This window comes from Paralichthys olivaceus, chromosome 13, assembly GCF_024713975.1.
Source record: "Paralichthys olivaceus isolate ysfri-2021 chromosome 13, ASM2471397v2, whole genome shotgun sequence".
NCBI lineage: Eukaryota > Metazoa > Chordata > Actinopteri > Pleuronectiformes > Paralichthyidae > Paralichthys > Paralichthys olivaceus.
The window spans coordinates 12,744,637-12,772,601 of record NC_091105.1 but is presented as its reverse complement, the minus strand read 5'-3'; the positions used below and the strand labels follow the sequence as shown (position 1 = coordinate 12,772,601).

The 27,965-nt window shown below is 41.8% G+C and overlaps 3 protein-coding genes across 6 annotated transcripts in view; 2 read left to right on the top strand and 1 right to left on the bottom strand.

The window, feature by feature from the left end:
- Window positions 1-383: 383 nt before the first annotated feature.
- Window positions 384-9,175, top strand: LOC109633405 (kinesin-like protein KIFC3). The gene is made up of 20 exons (XM_020093244.2): window positions 384-524; window positions 723-845; window positions 1,076-1,172; window positions 1,288-1,445; window positions 1,559-1,811; window positions 3,693-3,865; window positions 4,146-4,211; window positions 4,318-4,455; window positions 4,536-4,733; window positions 5,079-5,252; window positions 5,644-5,791; window positions 5,876-6,006; window positions 6,102-6,213; window positions 6,297-6,478; window positions 6,558-6,662; window positions 6,744-6,874; window positions 7,134-7,254; window positions 7,359-7,488; window positions 7,695-7,924; window positions 8,046-9,175. The coding sequence occupies exons 2-20, from the start codon at window positions 744-746 to the stop codon at window positions 8,169-8,171; spliced, it is 2,775 nt and encodes a 924-aa protein (XP_019948803.2). The 5' UTR covers window positions 384-524; window positions 723-743; the 3' UTR covers window positions 8,172-9,175.
- A 366-nt stretch (window positions 9,176-9,541) lies between these two features.
- Window positions 9,542-16,594, bottom strand: ccdc12 (coiled-coil domain containing 12). Its single transcript, XM_020093250.2, has 7 exons — window positions 16,435-16,594; window positions 13,903-13,976; window positions 11,043-11,122; window positions 10,769-10,830; window positions 10,652-10,686; window positions 10,473-10,549; window positions 9,542-9,896 (listed from the first exon to the last, which is right to left on the bottom strand). Exons 1-7 carry the CDS (start codon window positions 16,516-16,518, stop codon window positions 9,817-9,819), a joined length of 492 nt encoding a protein of 163 aa, XP_019948809.1. The 5' UTR covers window positions 16,519-16,594; the 3' UTR covers window positions 9,542-9,816.
- Window positions 16,595-18,704: 2,110 nt separating this feature from the next.
- Window positions 18,705-27,965, top strand: part of nbeal2 (neurobeachin-like 2) — a 35,067-nt gene continuing 25,806 nt past the window's right edge. For 2 of the 4 annotated variants that reach the window (XM_020093346.2, XM_020093344.2), the window contains exons 1-5: window positions 18,705-19,119; window positions 26,066-26,154; window positions 26,357-26,521; window positions 26,866-26,947; window positions 27,679-27,791. In XM_020093346.2, coding sequence (XP_019948905.2) covers window positions 19,045-19,119; window positions 26,066-26,154; window positions 26,357-26,521; window positions 26,866-26,947; window positions 27,679-27,791 — 524 coding nt within the window. In that variant the 5' untranslated portion in view covers window positions 18,705-19,044. Of the gene's footprint in view, window positions 19,120-24,790; window positions 25,026-26,065; window positions 26,155-26,356; window positions 26,522-26,865; window positions 26,948-27,678; window positions 27,792-27,965 lie in introns of those variants that run through there. The other 2 variants (XM_069537024.1, XM_069537023.1) reach the window with 1 other exon arrangement.

The window sequence follows — 27,965 nt, the reverse complement described above, 5'->3', positions numbered from 1 at the left end:
ACCTCTGTCTCAGGATGAATGTGAGTGTGAATAGTTTTTTTGTCAGGGCTGTGATGGACTGGTCTTCCCTACTTCTAGCCCAATGTCAGCGGATATTGACACCAGCACCCCACAACCCTTTAAAGGACAAGAGCTGTAGTTAATGAATGGATGTCTAAAGCTGCTGGTGTCAGCACCAACAGCTTAAACAGTCTCCATAACACTGTATATTAAAATGCTCCACACTAACATCTTTCACTCCCCTGCTGCAGCAGATCAGGAAACTGCAGTGGGCATGCTCCCTGCAGCTGCAGCCTGTGGATGGAGCAAAGAGGAGAGGAGGAGGAGGAGAGAGGGGAGGAGAGAGAACAGTTGAGAGGGAGCCACAGAGGAGCTGCACATAGCACCGGGATGCTGCTGCAGCTCTGAGAACAAGGGCTGCACAGAAAGATTTGTCATTGTCGACACGGATGGAGAAGAAAGGGGAATACAAACAATGGGAATGTTAAATAATGATCACCTAAGACGAGACGATATGTAACAAGGTAAAGAAGATGAAGCATATTGCACGATGGGAGTTGCATGACAGTTAAGACAGAAAAAAGATGCACTGGTGTATTGAGATCAGTATAACCATAATGCATCACAAGTGTTAATAATATTATATAATGTAATATTAAGATAATTGCTTTTGTGCTTTACTGCTGCATGACAGACTTGAATGTGGCTGTTGTCCTTTACAGGGACTCTCGGGTGGCGTGGAGATGTACGCCTTCTACTCCCTTTTAGTCTACATCTTCTACACTGTCTTTAAGAAGGAGGAGGAGGATGACACCCTGGAGGGAGCGTGTGGAGCTTCCTCAGACGTATGTCTAGCCACATCATATCCATCCTCGGGGGTAGTCTGTCAGGAAAGCATTTTTTAGAAGGGACATGGATGTTTTACTTATATGACAGTAAAACAATAAGGTTACAGGCTCCCTCATAAAGGTTTCCATGTTGGTAGCATCATCGCATGTAATTATCTGCATTTCTATGTATGCAACATGTAAATATTTTGTGCTTGTCTGACCCTCATGTATGATGCTGTACTCAGGAGCCAGGACCTGTTTCCATGGAAACAGGGAGCAGGAGGAGAGATGGCCACACCCCCAAAATGGGGAAAAAATCTTGTGCTCGCTCTAGAGAATCAAGTGAGTACTCACTATTTATACAGCAGTACAATGTTGTATTGATATATGATATTGATATTTTCTGTCAATTGATTAATTTTCATACATCACATTAATGGGGGTTGTTGTCAACCAGGCAGCAGCAGTGACAGTGATGAAATGTCCCCAAGTGACGAAGATGAAGTAGATGGTCCTGACCTCCCAGCATGCACTCCTCTGGCTGCCTTTTTGTCCTTCAAACAGGAGACTGAGAAGAGACGGGTCTCACAGGTTCAGCTAGAAACAACAGGAAAGGTATCAAAACTGTGGAATCATGACTGAGCTGCAGGAACATCAATCCACAGTTCCCCAGAGAGGAGCTTCTGTAGTGTTACTGAACTTTGTGTGTGTGTGCGTGCACTACACAGTTGGCGGAGTCTCCCCTGGTGGCGGTGATGTCCCACTTGCTGAGTTTTCTGGAGCAGTACTCCCACTTCCAGCAGCTGCAGCAGCAGGCTGACCAGTACCGCGTTCAGCTGAAGAGACACCGCGTCCAGCACCGCCGCCAGATGAAGACCCTGCGAGCCTCCTACCGCCAGCGCCTCAGGGACAAGAGCAGCATCATCAGCGGCCTGGAGGACGCCATCAGCCAGCAGCAGTCCCCCAGCCCACTCAGCGAGGGTGAGGAGGGAAGGAGGGATGTGGGAAGGTGAAATTAAGGTGCAAGAGAGATGGGGGAGGTCATGGGGTTGTTTTAATAACAGGGAAGATTGGTGGGAAAAGAGGGACAGTAAAGTGCTAAGAGGTGATTTATGATGTGAGACTTGAGATTGGATGAGATCATGTGATGTATGGAGGAAGATACATTAGGAGGAGGATGAATATACTGTATATACATATAGATAGAAAAGATTAAAAATGTGAACAGGATTCGAGAAGAGCTCATTTGAAGGGAGGGATTTCTTCTAATATCAGGGGGGTGATTCAGGTTTTAAGATTTATTTCAGTGTGCTGTGAAGTGGTTTTTCCAATCTTCTCTCAGTAAGATTCGATTTTTCAACTGGTGACACATCTTTTCATGGAAGAATACAGTCACCTCAAAGGGAGCGGACTGATTAGATTTGTGTGGGATCAAATCAAGTTGGCGTCGGTGATGTCACAGAGGCTGGGCCGACACCGTAAAGCTGTGGCTGACCTCACAGCTTTTAAATTTGGTATCTTGTGCATGTCAGACTTAACCAGGTGGTTGTTTGACCTCAGAGCACAAGAGAAACCCCAAAGACTCTGCTCAGGACGTTAACAAGTGCATGACTCCAGATCAGACTCCTGTCCTCAGGCTGACTGGTGCAGCCTCAGAGTAATGTGCCAGTATGCATGATAGCAGGTATGATAACCAGAGCAGGTCATATACATCTCAGTGTGTGGGTGTGTTCAGTGGAGGACCTCAGGCAGGCCGTCTCTCATTAGTTACAGGACAAACATAAACGCCTGTGTGACACATGAGTGCGTTGCACATGGACAGGGACTCTGCGTTGTGAATAAAACATGGCTGTGAGTGCTGTTTTATTCCCCGCAAATGCACTTGCAAGCTCTGGCACATGTTCGGCTCCACGTGCTCTTGTGTCGAACTAAAAATAGCCTGGGGTCCATGTCCCAGTGTTACAAGGCCTTGTTTGTTTACTGTGATGCAACGTGCAGGTCAAGGTGGAGGAGGGTTGCTGTCTTGGACGTGCAATATTTCCATATTATTATTATTATTATCACTTTTTTATCTTTTTCATTCTGTTTTCTAGATGAATGAAATGTCAGTTTAGAAAAGCTCTTTGACTTTATCTAGAAAACACGTTTCTGTAATCACCCCTGTGTGGATGCACAGCTGTAGCCTCGCCTCCATGTTTTTTTTTTTTCCCCCTGGCATCATCACCACCTCTCTCTGCACCACTGAGACACAGTAGACCTGACATGCCGTGATATTAAAATTAGCATAGAGCACCGCCATGAAAATGAAAAGGGACAGAGCATGATAAATCATTGAGGAGGAGGAGGAAAGTGATTAAAATGCTACGGGGCGTGCTGCTGCTGGTGCCGAGGTACCTGTGGAACAACAGAGGAGGTTTCGCACGTTGATGCGTTTATAGATGTGAATCCTGGGTCTGCGTTTGAAGCATGCTGCACGTGAGGCCTAGTTGCCCTGGAGACTTAAGAGTGGAAACATGCCAATGAAAATGCTTACTTAACTGCAATGGACTGTGAATGGAGGGTGTGTAAACTTAATGTTCATTAATATTAACACAAGCATTCGAACTGACTGTGTAAATCAGTTTTATCTGAAGAGCCTACATATAGAAAACAGATCAGAGGGAGTTCAGAGGATATTGGATGAATAAATAGTTATTTATTTCGCTGATATTAATGCAGCCAATGTTTAGGCTGATGATGGTGATGATGGTGATGATGATGAAGATGATGATGATGATGATGATGATGATGATGATGATGATGATGATGATGATGATGATGACGACGACGACGACGACAGTAGTAACTATTTGTTTCCTCCAGGTGAGTCGAGCACTGATGCAGGGACACAAGCCGGGGTTCACGGGCTGGTGGAGTCTCTGTATGGCCTTCAGGGTGAGAGGAGTAAGCTGAGAGGTGAACTCCGTCTGCTGCACTCGCAGCTGGAGCAGAAGGAACGGGACCGACACTCTCGCGTACAGGCCTTTCAGCAGCAGGTAGGCTGAGTTAAAGAATTATCTGTCACAACTTCTCCATTAATGACTTTTAACTATTAGTAGAATTTGATTTATTTGTATCTACTATATGTCTGTTTGTATTGAGAAAGAGAAGGTATCACTTAATCTCCCCTACTGCCATTTTAGAGACTTTCTGCTTAGATGTGAAAAAAAAAAGATTTATATAAAACTTCACATTATGCTACAAATATTAAAATTAATGTCCACATTCTCAAATTAAACCGTTTTGAGGAAACCTTTTAAATAACTCCCTTCACAGATTGATGAGCTGAAGAGTTGCATAGAGGAACGTGAGGAGGAGCTCTCAAGACTGAGAACAGCTACCGTAAGTGTCGTGAACTATTGATTTATTAGGTTGTCAAGGCATTTTTGTTTTGATGCATCTCTGTTTTTGTTATGCTGGAATTTATCTTTATATTGAAATTCCTCAGGGGGCCACAGACTCTGAGAAGCGAGTCCTGTGTCTGTCGGCTGAAAACGAGAGTCTGAAACAAAACCTGAGCGTCACTCAAGGCCTCCTGCAGCAGCTGTCAGCCATCCCCTCCCAGTCCAGCACCATGCTCATCAAGGTGAGACTCACCGATGTGCAGCCATTAGTGACTGCAAACACAAACACTCGCATCTGACTCTGTTTCCTATTCTCTGCTAGGAGAACGAGAACCTCCGCAGCCGAGTGCAGCAGCTGGAGATGTCCTTGCAACAGCGTGCCGAGCAGCTTTCACATCTGGAGCGAAAGAGCGAGCAGAGCGAGTGGAGGAGAGGAGACGAGCTGAGGAAACGAGAGGACAGAGTGAGGGAGCTGCAGCTGGAGTTGGACAGAGAGAGAGGAAAGGAGCCAGCAGTGAAGGTAATTACTGTTTTCACTCCTGTCTGTTTTCTTGCTGGTTGTTTGTCGGCAGGAAGGATCACGCTAAAACTACAAATTGGATTTCCACGAAACTTGGTGGAAGGATGCGACCCCATTCAATTTTAAAATTTGGATCTGGACAAAAGGGTGGATCCAGGTTTATTTTTTCACTTTCTATAATATTGTGACCTTTTTGGACATTTTCACCATTTCCCAGGGAATCATTTATGGATCTTGATAAAAAACAATCTGGTATATTTAGGGAACTGATATCTGAGTGTGACGCATGTATAAGCTCTATTTAGAGTAGCTGATCCTAACCAGATGTTTTCTTTTCATTCCCAGTATGTCACCCAGACTGTGGAGGTAGAATCTCCTGCCACACTGAAGCAGCTGAGTAAAACCAGACAGAGGAACGAGCTGCTGTCGGAAAAGTTGGCGAGTCAGAATGAGCGGTGCAAACAGCTGGAGGACCAGATCCGGAAATCTGATGAATACAGCTGTAATCTGCAGCACAAGGTAACCATCGCAGAATTCACGCTCACCTCCCCAGGCTGAATAAATCCATTTTACGACCTGTGTTTATGTAAGTAAAACATCAGCAGCAAAAAGGACATAAATCTTTACAGGGGTTTAGACAATAATGCTCCATAATAATGCCAAATATCCATAAGTGTACAAATCATTACTGTTGGCTGTCATCCACTGAGAGCCAGGGAAAACACAGATGCCATCAACGGTGATTAAATGAAATGAAAGAGACAGTAAGAGTAAATTTCCACTTCACTGCTGGAAATTCAAAACCTGGATCAATGTCATCGACAGACCAACTCATTACAGAGCTGAACCAGCACAGATCGGACCCATCGTGTTGACAGATTGATTAAGCGATGTGACGATCCTTTTACAGATTGCAGCGTATGAGCGAGAAATCAGTAAACTGAGAGAGGAGCTGCTGAAAGAGATCGGCCACTTGGAGGAGAGAAAGGAGGAAGCTGTGAAGGCTGCTGCCCACTGCTCAGCAGAACACTTCCAGAACCTGCAGGACAAATTTTTCAGTAAGTAACACATAATTAAATACCTAAAGAAAGAGATCCTGATTTAAAAACACAAGAAAAACTCTTTTTTTTGTTTTTTTGCAGCCTTGCAGAAGCGTCTGACATCCCTCCCACCGACTTTACGCTCTATGAAGACTGACTACGCCAGTCTGAGGAGCCAAGTTCGTAACTTCTCCGATTTTTACGGATCAGCTATAAATGAAGCAAAAAAACAGGTACACACTGCGACATCACGTCATGAGTTTGTCTGCTGAATTTCAGGGAATCAGAAAAAATTGTTAAGAGTTTTCCTGTTTCATTTCTCTGTCAGATTTCAGCAGCTCTCCATGAGATGTCTGAAGCCAATCAAGACCTCCTGGAGAAGTACAGAAAAGAGGTGGCGCTTCGCAGGAAGTACCACGAGCAGCTGGTGGAACTTAAAGGTATGTGGAGGAGGAACGTGGAAATAGAAATCCTCTGCAGAAAAAAGTCAAATGTCTCACTGACTTGGCCCATCTGTTTTTAGGCAACATCCGCGTGCTGTGTCGAGTGAAGCCTGTGCTGAAGGAGGACCAACATGAGGAGGGCCAGTCTGTGGTGGTGACGACAGACCCTCACAACGAATCCTCCCTCACCGTGCTGAACAAAGGGAAGGGTCGCATCTTTGAACTGGACAAGGTCTTCCACCCTCAGGCCACACAGGAAGAGGTAGTGAAGAGGAACATTTGTGAGTATGAAGGAAATATAATCACAACACCAACTCTAACTCTTCATTTACCTCCACCAGGTCTTTCAGGAAATCGAGCCTCTGGTGACGTCCTGCATCGATGGATACCATGTCTGTATATTTGCATATGGACAGACCGGCTCTGGAAAAACCCACACCATGGAGGTATAGTCTCTAGTTAACTGTTGCTGTCACAGAGTGATGGTCTATAATTTGGGTTGCAAGCTAAGTATGTTTGATTTCCAGGGCAGTGTGGAGAACCCGGGCATCAACCAGCGAGCCCTGAAACATCTCTTCAGTGAGATCGAAGAGAGGAAGGACATGTGGTCTTACACCGTCACTGTCAGCTCTGTGGAGATCTACAACGAGGTGCTAAGGTGAGTTACACCATGATGGCAAGAAGGTCACTGGTTCAAATCCTGGTCCAGCCGGGTCCTTTCTGTTTGGAGTTTGCATGTTCTCCTTTCGCCTGCGTGGGTTTTCTCCTGATACTCCAGCTTCCTCCCACAGTTCAAAGACAGATGGGGGTGAGGTTAACTGGAGACTTTAAATTGACCATAGATGTGAATGTGAGCGTGAAGGATTGAGGATTAGACGGTGGATGTTTTATTGCCTGTGTTTTATTCTGTTTGTCAGAGACTTGCTGAGTAAGGACGGAGAGAAACTGGACATTAAGATCAACCCGGACGGAACAGGACAGCTGCATGTTCCGGGCCTCAGGGTCATAGAAGTGAAGAGCTTTCAGCACATTAAGAAGGTGACAGATGTTTGCAAACTGTGTTTTAAACTTTCACTGATTTAATGAATCACTGTTAGGAACGAATTGTAACTCTGATGCTGAATATTCTTGTGTTAAAACAGATTTTAGCCACAGCTAGAAGGAACAGGATCACCTTTGGCACTCAGATGAACCAGCACAGCTCACGCTCCCATGCTCTGCTCTGTATCACGGTTCAGGGCACTGACCTCGCCACAGGGTCCAAAACCACTGGTCAGTCACACATGCATTGTTGGTTCCTACATAGAAAGTGTTTCAAATTGAATGTCTGTTTAGTTAAAAGTGACGGTCGTCGAGTTGCTGATTTGAGAGAAAACAGCACGGAGAAGCAAAAAAAGGGAGTCAGTCAGGCACATGTGCATGTGAGATGACTCTTTTTCATTTCATCAATCACTTTGAATTTGCATTTTCTGCCTCAGGTAAGTTGAACCTGGTGGACCTGGCTGGCTCGGAGAGGGTATGGAAGTCTGGTGCGGAGGGAGAGAGGCTGAAGGAGGCTCAGAATATCAACCGCTCTCTGCTGTCGCTGGGGGATGTAATTCAGGCACTGAGAGCTCGGCAGACTCACGTCCCCTTCAGGAACTCCCGCCTTACATATTTATTACAAGACTCCCTGGGTAAAGGCAGCAAGACCGTCATGGTGGTGCAGGTAAGATCTCGACTCTGCGTTTATAGATTTCCTGTCTTACAATTTTGACTTTTGGCAGCACATAACATCACAAGTCTTTGTTCATGCTTGTTGTGAGACTTCTTTGGTTTCTCTGCTGCAGGTGTCTGCTCTGGAGAGTAATGTGGGAGAGACCCTGTGCTCACTGAAGTTTGCCCAGAGGGTCTGCAAGGTGGAGCTGGGCCCTGCAGCCAGGAAGATTGAGTCTGGTGGAGGGCACTGTGACTGACAGTCAAGAAACACCAGGGAGCCATGAACGCATCAAACCGATTATCGCCCGTCCTACTGATGATTCATAAAGCTACAGTTACAACAAGATCAACAGCAACGCTGCTCAAGGGCTAAATATGTGGGAGGTCTACGTGGCACCAAAACACCAACCAATCAGCTCCTGACACAATGTAACCCTTTATCTTTAGATATCCTGCATGCAGGGCCAAAACAACCTCAGACTCTGCATCAGTGTCAAGATATGATGCATCCTTGAAGTACAGTTTCTCACTTTGTTTGTATTAAATACCAAAATCCAGGAAATAACCATATTCTCAGTGATCATCAGTGTTCAGAGCAGCATCATGACCAAACAGGTTTAGTAAGCTTCCAGTGCCAAGATACCAGCCCCCTTTTTTTCAGTACTAATCATCTCGCTATAAATGTCTGTAGTTTGTGAGCTACATCCAGCGTTGTATATTTTGGAAAGGTTGTAGTTGTGTAGGAGAATCTGTTCTTGTAGCAAAAGTATGGGCTATTAATCATTTCAGTGACACTTAAATCACATTTGTGTAGTTTCTGTGAACTTCAGAGAAGCAGCGAGTGGATTCTTTGTTTCTCTTTAGAGCCTTGATTATTTGCCTTTGAGGAAAAGAGGGACGCCATTGAAGGAGGCAGGTGGCCTTGTACCAGAGTGGTAATAATATAATGACCTGTGTAATATCCTCTTCATTAGGAGGCTGTGTGGGTCGATGTGGACAGAAGATGCACTTTATTGTGAAAGGAGTGGTTCAGTTCAGACCAGGTATATTACAGGTGCTTGCAGTAGATATCACTAGTGAATGTCATATCAGAAAAAGCCTATTATCTGTTATCATTGTTCCTCTGTCACCCATTGGATCAAAATTAACTTGATTCAAGTGTAGCAAGACATTAACGTTGCTGTAACTACCATAGAGGTCACATCCTGATTAGAGTACATTTTCAGATAATTTTCTGAATAAACACGATGTATTTAAAAAAGTGTATTTTCTTTGATTGGATGTTTAGCGACAACAGTTTCTCTGTTGGGAAATAGATGTTGGAAATTTCATGTACTGTGTCTCATACTGTTAGATAGATTGTATATAAAGATGGAGGACATGACAGTTTCCTAAAAGGGAAGTCAAAGTGTCCCAATAGACCCGTGATGGTTGGTTGCAGTACAGGTCATAAATATCCCCTCCTCCATGTGCGCAGATATACACTTAACTAAAAGATCAAATCCATTTTTCTGTAAGTTTGTTTTTAATTAGTTATTTGATGCTATAAAAATGGGGTTAAACATCAAGATTGACAGCTGAGATTGACTAGAATAAATAGAAAATACAAAGAAAGAATAATCAGACATTTGAAAAAAGATCATATCATTTTACTTTATATAAAAAAAATACAAAATAATATTGATGATTGCACATCAATGTACCCCATATACAGAATGTGCTACTACATATTTATATGTGATAACACGATGATGAAGACCTGACTGGAAGGTTTATTCCTGCAGCCGTGTCTCTGAGCACAACACAGATGTGATGGTGCAGTCCAAGTAAAGTCAGACCATCACGGTGGTGTTCCACTCATTCTCCATGGTCGTCTTTTTATTTTTTTGTCACATCTTGGATTCAGTCTGAGTCTCCCTCCTCCCGGCCTACTGCTCCCACCGCTCCAGCCAGTTCCTCCTCACTGCCTCGCAGACGATCCCCTGAACCACACAAAAGATAAAATGCAAATATAAAAAACATGGAAGTCAATCTGATTCATAATTCACCCCATCATTCCATTCAGACCTGATAACATGCCCCATTAACACCTTGAATACACAATCACAGGTCCCAGCAGAATATGGTGGTGATCTCCCAATCACAAGTGCAAAGTTACTTCTAAAGCGGAAGACATTTCTTTAAAAAGTAGCGGTTATGTCTGAATTAGCACAATAAATTACAACCACATTTTAAGGAGTGACCGTTTCAATTAAACGGGTTACTATGACTAAACGTTCACAGAAAATGGCTTCCTTGATTCTTAAGATAATTAAATAAAGGTGACAAATGATCGTCCCACAGGGAAAACCTCCTGACAGTTATACCAGTTTTTTGATGTGTGTCTATTTTTAGAATGTGGATCACACATCAGTGGGGGAATCACACTGATGTCACCAGACGGCTGCAAACCTCTGTGGAGTCTGCAAATCACAGAGCAATTGGCCTAATAATTCACGCCTCGCCCAGGCACGGCCTCTGTGACGTCTGGAAAAACTGAAAAAATAAGAAATACTGACGGATGAGCTCAGCGATGGCTCTCTGTGTTCTCCTCTCCAGCTTTTCTAGCTTCTTCGCCACATCACGTTTCAGATCCCTAGATTTAGAATCGAAATGACAAGACGGCATCACAAATTATTGCAAATTATCTTCTATTATGTCAAGATTTCATGCATGATCATTTTCACAACTGTCTTACCAGTCTGGTTTTCTCGGAGCGAGGTTGGCCAAATCCTGAAAGAAGAAAACAGCTTAATACAGTAGCCACTGATGCAACAATGAATGAAATCACAGTTACCCTGAAAGATTGACTCACCACTTCTTCAATGATGGGTTCTGGATTAGCTGCCTCCAACTGGTCTTTAACTTTATCCTCCACTGTAAACAAGGAGAGGTTGTCATCAATTTTAAAACACGTGTGACAACAGCAGCAGGAGTCTGTGAGTAGGACGCACGATGTGCCATCCAGTAGCTGATGATGTGCTATGACGTTCCTGAAGGCCATGTCAATAAAGTATGACATTAACAGAAATAACTAGCACTCTGAGTTAATGGTTTTCAAAGCTTGTTCGTGAGAAAAGAGTTCTTACCAGATGCTGGTTTGGCTTTTGGCACCTGTCGCTCCTTCAGCTCTTCATCCTCTGGGGTGTAATTCCTCAGCTTCAGCTCTCTGAGGACAGAAATACAGTGAGCTGAGTCTACTTCAGTGGTAAACAAAAACATGATCATCTCTGTCATTCCAGGAGGTGGCACTGTTGACAAGTATATTCCACCAGAGATTTAGGGGCATAAAAAGACCATCTGAAAACCCTGCACAGCTGCACATCTAATGTCTGTGCAGGGCCGGGCATAATGTCCCTCTTTATTCGTATGAACACGTTCTGATTTTCCACCTGCTCCTGGGCACAGACCTAAATGAGAGCAGCTCACAGCTGAGGAATGCTTTCCTTGATGTTGAATTACGCAGTCTTTCATCAAGTCTCAACACAGAGGAATTCTTGGCAAACCCTCATCTGACATCTCTGCAGAGGCAGAGGCAAAGTATTGTCTGACACAGCATCAACCAGGAGGGTTATCAGCTGTTCTGAGCTCAACATGGATTTGTTTGAGAGGTCACACCCTCCATACATTCATTAAACTCCGGCTTCTTAAGGACAGACCCATGCCTTGTATGGGTATGGGCAGGAATGCTGGTCATGTTCTGCCTGTGGCTGACTGAGGTCCACTCTTAGTTCAGCCATCTCCCTCTCTGCCCTCTGAATGTGTCCCAGTGCTGCTACTGATGCTGGGTTGCTGTTATTATAATAAAAGGAATGTATTGAACGGACGTAAATTATGTTCAACAGTAAAATTTGTCTCTCCTCCTCTCACCTTTCCGAAGCAATTTTCAGACGTGAACTCTGGAAAATGTGCGAACATTTGGGTCTGGACATTGCCTTTCCCATATGAACGCAGCAGGGGATTGTCAAACTCATTCCCAACTACAGGAAAACGTCAGATGATGTCTGGGTAGAACAGGCTGGAGGCAGGACTTGAAGTATATATTCTGCTGTGGAAAGGTGTTTTGGTTATAGCACATCAACACCAGCCTCTGTTATTTTCAGCCGATGCTCAATTATTTAATTGTCTTTCAGTTTTGCTTGCTCTTCGTGAAAAGTCATCAACTTACAATTTTGCAGACATCATTTTGCTGTATTCTCAAATGAAATCACTCAAACATACTCTAGATATTTTAGATAGATAGATAGAGCACTATTTGAGGAGAATGTCTGGAGTTAAGTGCATGTCTGAAAACAGCAGAAAGGACCGTGCTATAATAAAGTCCCCGAAAATATAAAAAGGCGTTATTCATCCAGGAAGCATGGATGACTTGTGTGAATTACTTGGCTTTATTTCACAGTATGATGCATGGGTTCAGGGAATCATTTGATTTCAAGTTATGCGTTTCTCTGCCATCAACTATCACTAGTACACATTTTTTATTTAGCCTAAAGATGTTTTGAGAGAAAAGAGCAGATATGCAAAATGGACAAACTTGGTCTGTGGGCAAGCAAGTTGTAGTGCAACCATTATTACAAGGTGTTTATTTTATTTTGATACTTCTTTTGCAATCGGGACACAAATGAAAAGTTGAGTGTTCTCTATAAACATTAAGATACATCATATGAGGACCAGGGATATAACAGCAATTTGAAAAGTCTACAAATGCTTTTAAGATCACTTGTTGCGGACAAAATAACTGATTGTTAAAAAGTCAAAAACATCATTAGGAATCAACATTCTGGGACCATTAACATCCAAATTAAAATGTACACTGTTCTGCTCAGTACAGGTCAAGATGCTCTGTTATAGACTAAGGCACAGACAGGCACACAGATGAATAACATGGCCATCTTAAGCGCTGCTTCAAGGACACAAACTGTCTCTGAATCTTTCAAGTGCGTTTACACATATCCACTTCAAGCACGCTGTGGCATCAAAGAGAACTAGTGTGGCCTTCTGAAAATATTTAGAGTGAACTGACTAAGGAGGAGCTGCCATGGCGTGTTCAAATGTTTGCACTGATATGAAGCTACCGAGCCCAAACTCCAGCCTCTTGGTTTACACATGAGTAACTGAAACTGAAAAGGTACCAACATGTAATATATATTTTGCTACTTCCAAGAATTTTAAATAATTGCCTATAAATCTAAATAACAAGAAAACAACAGCCGTTTCACACATAGACAAAGCAGCGTGATGCAGTTGGTGCCTTTTGTGGAATAATGTTGAATGAATGTAAAACAAATAGGTAGTGTAAAACCTTTCTTCACAAGATAGATCTATTTTGACATCTTACACTTGTGGATATGTCATTGATTTAAATAGGAACAACTTAAAGACACACACGTGCTGATTGTTTTGTTATTTCATGCCTTGGTTTGGGAATTTGATCTCCCATGAAATTTTAATAACAAGATACATTACACCTGTGCTCAGCAACAGATGTGAGTTTTGACTTAGCAAAGCATTATTAAAAAAACAAGAACATTCAGCTAAGATATTTTTTTCTTTAAAGATACATTTCTAAATTAGGCTTGAAAAGCATGCAGCCATTTTCACTCTTGTACAGGAGATCTGTGCTGTTGAACTGGAGGAAACACAGCAGCACTCCCTCTGGGGCGTCAGCGCACAGTCATTAAATATAAACAATGGAAAAAAGCTCCTGTAGGACAGGAAAGATGGCTTCTCTTCCTGTCGCCTAATACACAAAGTTGAGTGAGCTGCAGGATATTTGAGCAGTTAATAGCACAAGGCTGTGCTCTGGCCCCGGTGTAAACACAGAAGATGGTGTTCAGATAAGGAGCAGATAACGTTCTCATGATCAGTTTCAGTTCCGTTTTGCAGCTTTAAAAAAAAGCTTCAGTGATAGAGGTAAACAGTGTGAAATGTTTGAAGTGATGAACCAACCTGTGTTTCTCCTCCACAGTCTCCTCTAATGAAGCTTTTTTCTCCTCTGGCTCCCCGTCCGCCGGGTCTCGGCCCTGTTTGAAGATCATCACAAAATCCATAAAATAATTACATGGTATTTACTATGTGGTATTCTCACAGTAGAAACAGCAGATTAAATAATAAATAGTTAAAAACTTGAAAAAACAACATTGCTAAGTTTAAGGTACCTTTGTTGATGTTAAGGAGATTACAGAAAAAGTGACGAATGAAGTGTGGTAGATTGACAAAAGGCCTCTGAGCTGTACGAATGCAAAAGCCCATTTTAGATCTGGCCCATTAAAGATACAGTAGGTGAACAATTGCATAGGAAAATAGTCAAAAAGAATTTAAATTGCGCTTGATAATGTCTGACTTTGTGTTATTAAGGAGGTGAAGTTTAATAATGAAGGAATTTAAGACACTATACACTGCTCCATAAATTAAAATAAGGTGAAGTAGCAACTTCAAACAAATTACGCATTCTGTTAGTTCTCTGGAAAAAACACAATAACAAATATTTAAGTGTTACAGAAGAGGCATTAAATAAATCTTAACATAAATAAAACCTACCTTATTAAAAATATTTTAGATATTAATTCTTTGACTTTATAAGACAATGAAACAGGTTAATAGCTGTTCCAGGACACAGAGTAAATAAAAAGGCTAAAATGCTACCTGAACTATGACAGCACTTCATACTGTGGCCTTTACTAAACTATGCATATGTAAACATAGACAACAAATGATGAACTTGGCTTCCAGAAGTCAGGAAAAATAAATACAAGCTGTGACAAAGGACATTGGTCTCCTCCCATCTTACACTTTCCTGAAGAGACTTCCTCTCCACCTGCTAGAACAATTCAGGCAACTGACTCGTTCTTGAAGTACAGTACAAAAGGGGGGCTTCAGGAATTCCAGCAGTCATTTATCAAACATTGCTATCCAAGCTTCTGTTCCGTGAAACTCCAAATGCCAAAACAGCAACTTACACACTGAACAGGGTTTCCTGTTGCAAGATGAATTCATATTCAGGATGAAAAGATTGTAATATTGAAGCAGGATAACTGTGTGATATTTAGAATCAGTTACAAGGACAGGAGCCACTGGAACTCTGATGCTTTACAATCATCATGGCCAAAAGTAGCTCTGCATACAATGTCATCTCGAAAACAACTGATAAGATAAAACTCTTGGACAATTGTTACTCATTCTGTAAATTCTTTGCTGGAGGAATTTTATGATTATGATGATTAACATTTTGATACTCAGATTTATGGCTAACTGTTGCACAGCGAGAGCAGAATCTACTGAGTAAAGTTGAACCCTGCCTGTGGAACATGATTTAGTTAGCAGCACGAAATACACGCATCATTTTATCATTTTGGTTTGACTGAGACGTTGCAGCTGGTTGAGAAGTTTGCAAACATCCTGCTGTGGATGGGCTCGTGTAAGAAACAGCTCACACAGCCCTGTTTAGTGGAATCAATTGCATTTAAAGTTTTACAAAAGACACAAAGAAATGTCCACACAACTGTCGATGCTCCCCCAAACTTTTCAATTTAAGGTAGGTAATGTTTGTGTGACAGGCCCTTATTCAGACCACTGGTGTGTGGAGATTTCCCATTCTCACATATAGCCAAGTCCAAGTAAATTGTTTTACCCTTCAGAGTAATCTGATTAGACCCCATGTTTACATCCGAATATATTCCCATCTGTAAAAACTTCTCTTTGCTCTGTAATATTTCAATAACCTCGAGACCAGGGGCAACCAAACTGAAACGTTTTTTATAACAAAGAATTCTGCAAAGAATGAACTCGCACTATAAGTTTAATATATGCTCTTGTCCCCGTAGCGACCTTCCATCCTGCTCCTCTGATGTTCAGCATGATATTGAATCATCGTATAAATAAATGCGTTGCTGAACATGAAGAAGACATTTATAATAAAAGGAAACACAGCTACAGTTCTTGGCTCAGAGAACAGTAGAGAGAAACCACGACTGATCTGATACTGGACCTGAAATAACCCAACAAGGTGAAACTACTCTTGTCTAACAAGACAGATGTTTCATTGTCATAGTGGTTTAAAAAGTAATAATACTCATTGAAACATGAAATGTGTACATGAATAAAACAACCTGTTCAAATCCTACGTTGTTATTACGTAAGAGATAAACTTTGCATGACTTGAAATTGAAACTGCTTTGTTACTGTCTGAGAAACAGCCAATACGAGTTAGCTTCGCATATTAGCCTCGTATGAAAACATGGAAAAAAACAACAACTACAAAACAAACGTAACGAGTAAATGTTGAACTTAACGTTATTGATTTCAATGTCGTCACTCAGCACGTCAACAAATCTACGAACCAGAGTTCAAATCGATGAGCTACATCGATATGCTAACGTGAGCTACAAGCTAAGTCGGCTAACGTTACCGACACCCTTACGCGTTTCCCCCAGGCTTAAAGTGCATTAACCCACACAACACACGAGCACACCGTTGACTTACATGAGTTTGTTTGTTTCTGAGAGCTTTTAGCCTCTCTTTCCTCTTCAGGGCCTGTTCCTGCAGGGAGCCCACATGTCGATCCATGTTTATCTCCAGACGCCGCTCAATTCTCTCTGAATTCCATTAGTAATCCTGACTAGGGACGTTACGAGCGTCGAGCACATCGATTGCAGTGGCCTGATCATGTGATATTGTTTTTGATCAGAATTTTTAATTATTTTCAAAAGAAATCCCTATTTAAGTAATTTAGTTCAAAATTACAACAGATGAATTGATGTTTGGGCCACTTTGAGTGTATTGGCACTTAGAGAAATGCTTAATTTACCTTTCAGTAGCTAATAGGCTAATTTTTTTACAAGTCTATTCAAATCTACTAATAGACTATTAACACATATTTAATTAAAAATAAATAAAGGGCAGACACTGGATAGAGTGGCTCACTGTCTGTCACGTCCTGGTTAGGAATGTAGGCCATCGCCATGGTAATAATACGATCTTTGTGTCCATCATCCTAATGACCAACATTTTTGTTTGTGTCACGACACTGACCTGAGTGTTAAATAAGCTATAAAGATTAAAGATCATAACACTACAATGATAACACCAATAAATAAATAAATCACATTTTAATATATGAGAGAGGAAGAGACAAAATAACCGTGGCTGTAAATTACAACCCTACAACAGCCTACTTCAGCAGATAGGAACAGGTTGTAAACTGTCCATGAGTATAGCAGACAGCCTGTCCAGAGATGATGTGCATGGTAATATTGAACAAATGACACCACACCTTATAGTTTACATGCAAAAACATGGTGAACAAATAAAGAAATATATATATATATATATATATATATATATATATTGCATTAGAGTCAGAGAATAAGAAAACAGGATTCGACATCAATAACTGCACTGATACACAAGTGTCATCTTGCAAAACCTGTCTTTTTTTAATATTATCAATTTAAAACAAATAGCAATATTAATATTATCCTTAGTGACATTTTTTCCCCTTGTTTTGGGATTAGACTGTAGGCTCACAGTCAGTAGTTAGACCAGACACAGTCTTCATCGGGACTATAATAAATCATTGTGCAATATTTATCTAGAACAGCCTATACAAAGGACCCATGGAATCATTATGAGCAGTTGTTAAGAGTCTTAAGTTCAGTTGTGTGTCTGAATGGTGCCTGCTCTGCACTGTAAAACCTTCACCCTGCAGACTGCACAAATCAAGCTTTAAACGTATGGCTCACCCAAAAATGAAAATTCACTCATTATCTACTCACCACTATACCGATGGAGGGGTGGGCAAAGTGAGTCCTCAAAACACTTTTCAGGAGTAAACAGTGTTGCAGCCAATTCCAATAGAATTAAAGTAAATGCTGACCACTTCTTCAAACATAAAAAAAACCAATATAAAAAAACACAACATGCATCCACACTGCATGCTCCTGTGGTGTTATCCAAGTCTGGAAGCCCCAACATTCATATTCGACTCGAAACAGCATCATTTGCACCATGTTTTTAGTTTAGCTGTCTGATCTTATCCTCCTCCTAGTTACTGCTGCAGTTCTCGCGAGGAACATGCGTATCGCAAGACATTTAGACTAAAAACACGATGTAAATTATGCATTTTTGAGACAAATTTGAAAGTAAGGCCTGTATGGAGGGATTTTATGGGGGATTTTTTACATTTGAAGAAGTGGTCACCACTTAATGCTGCAACACTGTTTACCCCTGAAACTACAAAGGTGTTTTGTGGACTCAAAAACTTCACCCACCCCTCATCGGCATAGAGGTGACCATAATGAGTGAATTTTCATTTTGGGTGAACTATCCCTCCACGTTAACTCCTCGGCTTTCCATGCTTTGTTTTCTTTTTTTAATGGATTGACTTTACTTTTTGCAGGACTTTGCACAGGTTCTGAAGTCCTATGGGGCAAAATTGTGATGTTGAATACAAATAAATTTAATTATTAATTGATATTTGATCATATCTTCAGAATGACTGCTTGTCACTCAGAGGAAACCTGTAAATGGGGCTGTGTGCACCATCTGTGATCAGGATCTGCAGCCAGACTCCTCACTGTCATTTCCTACCTTGTTACCTGACACCAGTTGATGATGATTTGCTCCTGGTCATCCTCATCACCACCACACGGCACCGTGCACATCCACATGTACTGACTGTGTGCAGTCATGTTAGGTGGTGGAGGGCATTTGTTGCTTCCGTGGGAACTCTCTCTCCAATAGGAGTCACAGCAGCAGCAGCTCTCCCTGAAGGCGGACATGGGTGTTCCTCCTCCTCCAAATACGCACTACTTCCACGCGTTTTTGTTCCTGGTCTCACAGTTCCGACTTGGATCCACAGCCGCGGTCGTGTTCGGTTGTTTCACGCCACTCTGAGGAGAAGTTTGCACCGCGTCGACACACGGGGAGCACTTTTCTTTTTGCGTTTGGCTGAATTTGGGCAGGAATGGTTGCGAGGAGCGCGCCGCGTCCTGCTCCTGTGTGCGGGAAGGAAGAACTTCACCCAGCCGCGTCTCTGTCGGTGCTTTACACTTTGCCTGGCTTTTAATAGAAGATAGAGAATAGAGGGAGACGATGAGCAACCACAAGGGCGGCGGGATGGCATCGAAAGAGAGGCTGTACGAGCTGTGGATGTTGTACTACACGAAGGTGAGTGCGGAAGACCTGCGCTGACACCTGTTGTCGCAGCAGCTCCTCTGTCTGAAGTTTCGAACATGATCCCCACAGCCACACTCGTGTTGTGTGTCCGGTCTCTGATCGTTTATTCACGGTGATATTAGAAGGACGTCGCCTGTTTTCTGCCTGTTTACTCAGCAGCTGTTTGTTTGTCCAGAGGTGGTGCTTCCCTGTGCAGACCACAGGAGGATATCATGTCAGACCATGTGTTATTGAGCCATTTCACCTGTTCAAAGCACTAAAGTGTGAGGGTATCTGAAGCTGATCAACCCACCGAATAATGCGTGATCGATCCTTTACCTGCACTCATGCAGGTGGGCGTTACTTTACACCACTTCCTGTTCCTGTTCTTCCCCGTCTGTCTTCCTTGTAGTTGAAGTATGTCACGGTTCGTCTAAAGTCATGGAGTTTGTGTTATTGTTCAAGAAAATACCACATTCTCACTTTGAACACATGGCTTTGTTTTTGCTTCAGTGGCGGATCAAGGGTTTTTATACATCAGGGGCCATGAAAGGGGGCCACAATTTACACAGAGACCAATTATATGTCAGGTGCCCCTTAGTTTGAAAACTACAGGATTGTGTTTTAAACTGGACTGGCAGGAACAGAGATGTTTGGAAACAATGACGTCGCCCCCTGCCTGCTTGCTGATTGGGTCGTTTAGGTCATGAGGTAGCCTTTGCTGATTCGTTGGGCTCCTACCAATGTTCAACACAACATTGATTATCAATTATAAGGGTGGCTGACCCTGTTGTCTTTGCTAACAGCTGTTGTATTTTATAATACTGCTTACATGTGCAGGAGTTGAGGTATTATAAAAACTAAATCCAATTAACACCAGCATGTGCATGCCCAGTGTACGTGAGTGGTCACGTGACATATGTTTTCAGGTGTGTTAACATGAACAGGGTTTAAAACAGATTTCCAGCCAAAACGCTCACATGGACAGGGTTTGTTTTGGTTTTCAAAGGTAATTTAAACATTGTGGATGTAGCCCTTATGTATGGCTCGCATAGATACAACTTTGTGTTTCTCTGTGGTGAGAAAACCCAACCTAATTTGACTGCATCCTATTAATGTCAGGGTTTTTTTTGTTTGTGATCTCAAACGTTGCCCTCTGTGGGTCTAACCAGCAGCTCAATGCCCTGGTTGCTCATTAAAGTGCAATGTCTTGTTAAAAAGGATGAAACAAATAGTTTTTTATGCACATGCTTCCATGTCATGAGAGAAAGAGAGACAGAGAGAGACAGAGAGAGAGAGAGAGAGACCGTGTGGTTGTGAATAAATTAAGTATTACTATTTAATGTGTTTGCAATCTGCTTCCATGCCTGAGGACAGTCAAACAAGAAAAGACTCCACTCCAAGTGTGCATGTACTGTATGTTCACTGTGAGCCATGAAGAGTCCTCTCCTCCCATCATCACAGCCCATCCTCGAGAGCTGCTATCTTGACAAGGAATTGGACATTTTTCTCTATATATATCTCATTGAATTTTGGTTTTAATTTAGTACTGGGCTTAATTCCGAGTCTGGGAAAACAGCCAGAGGCTTTAAAAAAAGGGAGGGCAGAGATCAGTGCTGCAATAATTGCAAAAATGCTCCAAATTCAGCAGTGATGCAAGTGAATGAGAAGTGGATCGCCTCTCACTGCAGCTTTTACTGTGGTCATTGTGGTCACTTTGGGCAGATCCCAGAGGCAGTGTTTCTAATCTACCCTGTTACTTCTCCTCTGGGCTGCTGCTGCAAATACAACTAATCTGAAGGAAAAACACAGAAGCTGTCGGTGCTAACACAAATAAATTACTGCTGGAAACAGTCACTGGTGAATGTGTGGGTGAGTGTGTGCTCTGACAGCTGTCTAGCATCTCTAAGTGCGAGACCACTTCCTTATTAAGCTGCCTCTCGGCTCCCTGTTACGTCCCTTCAATTGCCACCAAGGCTGAAAGTATAAAATAGTCTCTCTCTGTCTTGGTTAAAATATTTCTAACCAGAGAGGGACACATAGATTTACGAGCTTTTTTCTGAGCTAGAGTTTGCATGTGTGCAAAATGATCTACCCTCATTGCCCAGCAGCGAATAAGGAGAAGGTTGTCAGGTCTAAGTGATTCGACTGAGCTTGGTACTAAACGTCATCACCTCCTGTGACTCAGAGTAACACAACAGGCTTTCGAAAGGCTGCAGAACAACTTCAGAGAACAATCACCAGCTGAGACACCACCGTATGTTTTTGTTTTCTGCCTGTTAGTCATGTTAGCATAGACAATATCCCTTTTTTTTTTTACTGGACACATCCCAATTTCACCTCATGGTCTTTATATTTTTCATTCACCACATATAAAGGAAACTGTTGACATTTGCAAATCAGCTTTGGAGAAGAGGCGTTAATTAAATTGAATAGGGTTTTACTTGTGTACTTATAGTGGTAATGCCCTGACGCTCTCTTTTTGAGTCATATCAAACACTCCCATGCAGCTGTTTCACACCCTGCAACAGATCTGAATTCAAGTCTAAAAATATTTTTCGGCTTCTGTGCCTCTATTCATGACACTGTTTATACATATGATAGATTATAGGTTTACAGTGTATAATAAAGCTGCGGTGAGTCCAACAAACCTGTGATTCCATCATTATTGAGGAGGTACATCTCGGCCATCGTTCAGCACTTGCAAAACGAGAGCAAAGCTTGCTCAGGCTTGTTGGTCATAAAGGAACTCTGCTTCCTCCGATTGTGCAAGAAATCACACACACACCCCTAACAATACGTTATAGATGAGCTGAAGTTCAGGATGGACTGATGTGAAATGCACAAAAACCTTTGTGTGTATAGGAGTACCTGTCTTGTAGTAAGACTGGTACACAAAGGAGACATTCTCAGCACAAAGAACAGGCAGGCAATGATAGAAAAACCACCCGTAGAGTTGATAATATGCTTTGTTGTTGCTGTTTATTCAGACCATTCTTAGTTCACATGCAGACCTTCATACACACTTCATACTTCATAGAATGTATCTGTGTCTTTCATCTCTTGGACTTAAAACCAGCTTTACTGGAACTATTTAAGGGCTCTGCATCTCACGCCTTAGAATGTTTTGCAAACCAACATAACACTTGTGCCTGACAGGATTGGACTACTCAGAGTCTGATCTAATCACTGAGGAAGAAACATAACTAGTCACATCATGTCACCCAGCAAGGTATTATTTTTAGAAGTCATAAGTCGTACTGTTGGCACTGTACTTTAACATCAGTTTAATCAGTTTTAATCAGCTGTTTTTATGTTAATTACATCCCGGCTAATGGTCAATTTCTCCACTGATTACTTTGAGGATTTATTTCTCAATTAAAGAATAGCTAATTTGTTAAAACTAATGGGTATTGGGAAAGATTTACCACAGTCAAGTTTTATCTTCATGTAACTTGTTATTTGTACATAAACAGTGAATAATCAATTGATAAATTGTTTAATCGGCTAACTAATGTAGATGTGATTGGTTGCACATAACAGTCGAGGGATTCTTGCAAAAAGCAGCAGGTGCAGCTGAAAAAATTCAAAAAACAATCAATTAGTTGTTTGAATAACAAATAAAAACATCTGAAAAATAATCAACTGTATAAATGTTATCTCTATACATACAGGCTGTACTATGACAGAGGTAAGCAGGACATAAACAGTGTGTATACTAACTCAAGACTCACACTAGTAAATCTACATACAATTCTTATGTTTTAACACTGGATGGAAGTGAAGAACAAAGAAGCATCTTTTTTTCCAGCTGCTACAGATCACTGTGGCTGCAGTAAGATGTCAGACCGGCAGAGAAACAGTCTGAGATTAGCTTCGTGGTCATTAGCTCGAGAGACTGCTGAAGAGACTAATTAGAGTCTGCAGAGGTAGAGACAGGCCACAGCGTCAAGCCAACATATGCCCATGAACCCAGCTGTGAAACCACCTCCTCTGCTGAGACAACAAGTCATATTCCCCAACTTTAGTTACATTTCTGTGCATTTTTCTCACTTACTGATGCACATCGATGTACTGTAGAGATCCCTTAATAACAAAAACAACCACTCTGCTGCTCACTGTCGCTGTCTTATGAGCCCTGCGGTTGAATTCTCTCGTGTGCCTCAGTCTCCCCTGTTTACCAACAGAAGGGCCAACCAGGAAAAAAATCAAAGTGCTCTTTGCTTTCACTTGAGCGGGAAGCTGGAGCGAAGCAGAATGCCAAGCAGCAGAGAGCGACACAGCTGCTCGGCCATGTGCAGGGAGGAGAGGGATAAATGTCACTGTTTGTAGGGGCTGGTACCTCGTAGTTGGTATGTGACATCTGTTCTAATGGTGTTTTTAGTATGAGTCTTTGTGCAGGCAAACACTAAAGAATCACTGAGCTCCAGCTGCAGCGAGGAAAGGATGTGGATTTATTCACAATAGTAATTTTGTAAGGATGTGTCAATAGAGACATAAGGCAGGTTGTACCAGGGGTCTGTTCCAATTTCGCAACCAAATTTTTCCCCCCCACTGGTTTAACCTCTCATTAACCAACTCATATTTAGTTCTAGCCTAAAAATCTACCAGTTGCATCACCATTTAGCTTTAGTGAAACCCAGTAAGCATCTGAACTCCACACAGAACAGATGATCGGTTTACAGTCAGTAATATCGGCCGATATATGCCTTCACAGACATATCAGTCGGTATATCTGTTATTATTTTTAAGTAATATGCATTTTCTTAATTTAAGTTCTATATATTTGCTTGTATTCATATTTTCTTTTTTAGTTATAGTTACTTTTAACTATAACTGTCTTTGTTATAACAGTTTGATACAGCTTTTAAGCAAGCATTGCCTTTTTTTGGGGGAATGTTTTCGAAATGTTTTAATTACATATTTTTGGTATTGGCCCCCAAAAACCCACATTAGTTGCTCTCTGTAACTGTTTCACCTTTTTGCATAAAAGCATAAAGTAAATAGTACCCATTGTTGTAGTCACACAGTTTGATAATGACGTCTGTTGTCAAGCAGTGTTTATTCCAAACACGTAACTATTACTATGTGTCCTTGTACATTGTGAATCTAGTTAATGAATACTTATTACTTGAATAATTATTGACGTATCCCTAGGTGTAATCAAAAAACCACGATCATTAGGTGTTATTATAAAAAGCTGTTATTAAGGAAAGTCATTCATTTAGCTCCTGTATACGTTTAATAGACAATAAGACAAAGCTTAGGGAGTGTTGCAGATATTTCTCAGAGCCTCGCCCAATCAAAACTCAAATACCAGATTGTCCAGATGATGGAGTCTCAAAACAATAGGTTGTTCACAGTTTCCTGTTTTCTCCAAGTACACTCAGAGATTGTTTATATACAGTATGAGTGTGATTAATGTTTCTTTATTACCATTTTTTAATAATCGGATTTTGTCGTAAAAGTCTACAATAATGGGGTAAAAGCTTATGAAATTAATTTCCTCTATCTAGAAATACTTATATTTTGGCATTCACTGCTTCAGCTCATCAACTTTCAGTCTCTCTGTCCTCCTGCATGACACGTAAACATTGTTGTTGTTTTTTTATGGAGCTGCTTTCATATCTGCTCACAGCTCGCATTAAAACCAAAAGAGGAAGGGGGCTGATGAGGATGCAGAGTATGAAGGAAATAAGCTTCGGTTTAATGTCATTTCCTGGTTGCTCACTTGACTGTGGGAGAATAGAAGCGAGCGAGCGAGTCGGACACTGGTGCTTGTGGCGTTGTGAGTGATGTGCAGCTGCTGAGCTGTGGAACACACGAGGGCTCGCCTGAGTCCGGGTTCGCAAGAACCTGGCACCTTGCTCAGCTGCGTACAATGAGAGATGGACTGGCTCATAAGTCAATGCCAGTTGGTAATGTACATTTTAAATCGATTCGAAAAGACAAGTGTTTTCTGAGTTGTTCCATTCCCTGTTATGTTTAGTAGAGGAAGTGTGACTTTTAATTAGACATGCAGTGAGCTCTAACATATAGAAGGAACCCACATCGTCTGCAGGTTTGTTTGTTAACTTATAGGGATTTTAATATGCATTCGTTGTACCATGTGCAACAGTGTGTTATTTGTGTACAATGACTCAGCCAGTCTGAAACAACTCATATCTTCCCTCAAGCCGCCCGCTCTGGAGGAAGCTGCTTCATCACTAATGTGCAACAGTTCTTTTACGTGCGCGCTAATGAGAATGTTCTGGTTGTTCCATCACACAGTACATCATGGTACATTCCCAGATGTCCTGTGTTTTGTCGCTTGATGTCCTAACACTGGGTTCCTGTAGCACCACTCGTCTGGATCATCAGGATGGAGTGATGATCATTTAGGATTGTGAAACAGTCTGTGTTTAACAATACAAAAAAGAATTCAGAGTTCATTGTAAAGTTGACCTGGTTTATCTGGTGAGCTGTTTGTCGTTTGTGCTGTTGAATCTGATGTGAGATCGAAAGGCTGATATGAGGAGCAAAGAGAAGATAGGTTGAACCACAGAGGCTGATGTATTGTATATACTAATGCAGGAACACTTTGTTTAAGACAATAACATGTTTACGGTGAAACGTTGTTAATGCTCACTGCTCTATAGAGTGTTCACTGTATGTGTAGAACTTGTGACTGGTAGGAACTTAATTTTGCTTCTTTTTACTGGCCTGTTTTGAAAAAGGAAAGACTTGGCTCATGCGTTCTCTCTTTGAGGTACAACATCCTGTTACAAAAGCAGCTCAACAGATTTAGTCGGTGCTATGTATTCAGTCAACATGCATTATTTCAAATGGCGGCAAAGCACCCTACCAAAGAACATGTTATTTTGTAACTACATATTTTACACCTGCTATATTGTTTACTACTGTACAGAGGTGTAAAGGGGACTTAACAGCGTCACATGTTCTTGCCTCCCTTCTGCAGAAAGACGTGGGCTACCTGCAGCAATGGCTAGAGGCTTTCGTGGCGTCCTTCGAGAGGCTCATTGATGTGCAGTCACTGGAGCCTCGGAAGTGAGTAGTATCTGTGATATATTATACGCAAACTAACTATCAAAAAGCCTCCATCAGATTGTTTTCCCCAGAGCAGGATGAACTGTGACCTTCTTTAGAGATACCGTTTTGACATGTTTATGTTATGTGTAAACAAAGCCTGCTTGCTACTATCTCCCCTCCCTTCTCCTCCCCTCTCTTCACACTTCTCCATGGCTCCCAGGCTGGAGGAGTGCAGCTCTGAGGTGCCCCTGCTCCCCCGGGAGGTGCTGGTGTTCCTCAGCACCCAGCTTTGGCACAGCGCGCTGCACCTCTCCAGTGCCACTGAGCAAAACAGCAGCACCCCACATCCACTGCTCCTCATCAAGTTCTTCATCATTGTCTGCAGGTGAGGGGCCAGTGAACATGTTAACATGTTACATAGAAGAAATAAAATAAAAAATAATTTGCAGATGTAGTTTTTAGTGATAAAACAATATTCATTCAGTTACTGTTGTATTAGGAAAAAAGCATGAAGAAGTGATGGAGACATAGGGAAGTAGAGGAATACAGATGTTTTTCAGCTCTTCCAAAACTTCCTGTGCAGATTGTGTAAATCAGCTGCAACTCAGAGTCAGAACTCGGCCTTAACTTTCTGTAAATGCACTGCATTTGTCTTTTTTAAAAATCTGAAATGGCCAATTTAGGAAAACATCATATGGAATAATTGCATGAATTTCTCTCTACTTCCAGGAATATGGAGAACATCGACCTAGAGAAGACCCCCAGTTTTATTTTTGAAACTATCAGGCTTTTAAATTTCTGCTTGGAACAGGTAAAAACATCATGAACTATATTTCAAACAGGAGGCAGAGTTCAGTGATTAATGATGCGACTTGGATCCACAGCATCCTCAGTATATCATGCATGACAAGATTATTAAGTGCCACTTTAGCCAGACTACGCACAAATGTGATATACAGTAGAGAGGCCTACACTGGATTGATCCTGTCGATACAGGAGTGTTTTAAGGGACTTTGAGGGCCCTCTGGGCACCGCCTCAAAAGAAACGCGTGATACCATATCACATCTTTTTAATCTTCAAATGATTCTTTTAGCATCAAAAATTTTAAAAAAGTGCAGACTGGGCATACACATAATTAATAGTCAAGTATTTAAGCTTAAGAAGAAACTTTTACCGCATGTTCATCATAGAAATACGTTATATGTATTCTAGTCTACTACCAAATCTCTAAAATTGGTGTCGTTAGAGTCTCCTGTACATAGCCAATCATAGAATCTATGGGGGATTTCCCAATTTCCCTTGTTGCTGTTGACCAACATAATCAGCTTGGGGCCCAGGGCAATTGCAAAGCTCTCGTGCCTGTTGATAGTATTTGACATCCTCGTGGAGAGAGAAAAAAACTAGTTCATACTGACGAAACGAGAGGGTGTGTCGTTGACCTTTTCATTCAACAGTGTTGCACTGCCAATAGGATTCTTCAAACATTTATATGCCTGATATGCCTGCAGTTCATTTTCTGTCAAAACCTATTTTCTCTGCAGATAAAACATGGACAAGGTGAGCAGTCTTCTCTGCAGCTGGTTGTGCAGCATGGACTGGTGCTTTGTGAGAGTCTGTTTGACCCTTATCAGACATGGAGGAGACGCCTAGCAGGGTGAGTACTTGTTGTTTTACCTCAGAGATCAACTGCGTAAGTGTGTGGGAGGTGGAATTTAGTCACACAAAGACCAAAAGATGTTGCCCAACCTTTTGTGATGTGCAACACCACATCTTGTTTCCTCCAAGCCTTTAAGTCAAGTCTCATTGGTGCCAGTGATAGTAGCAATTG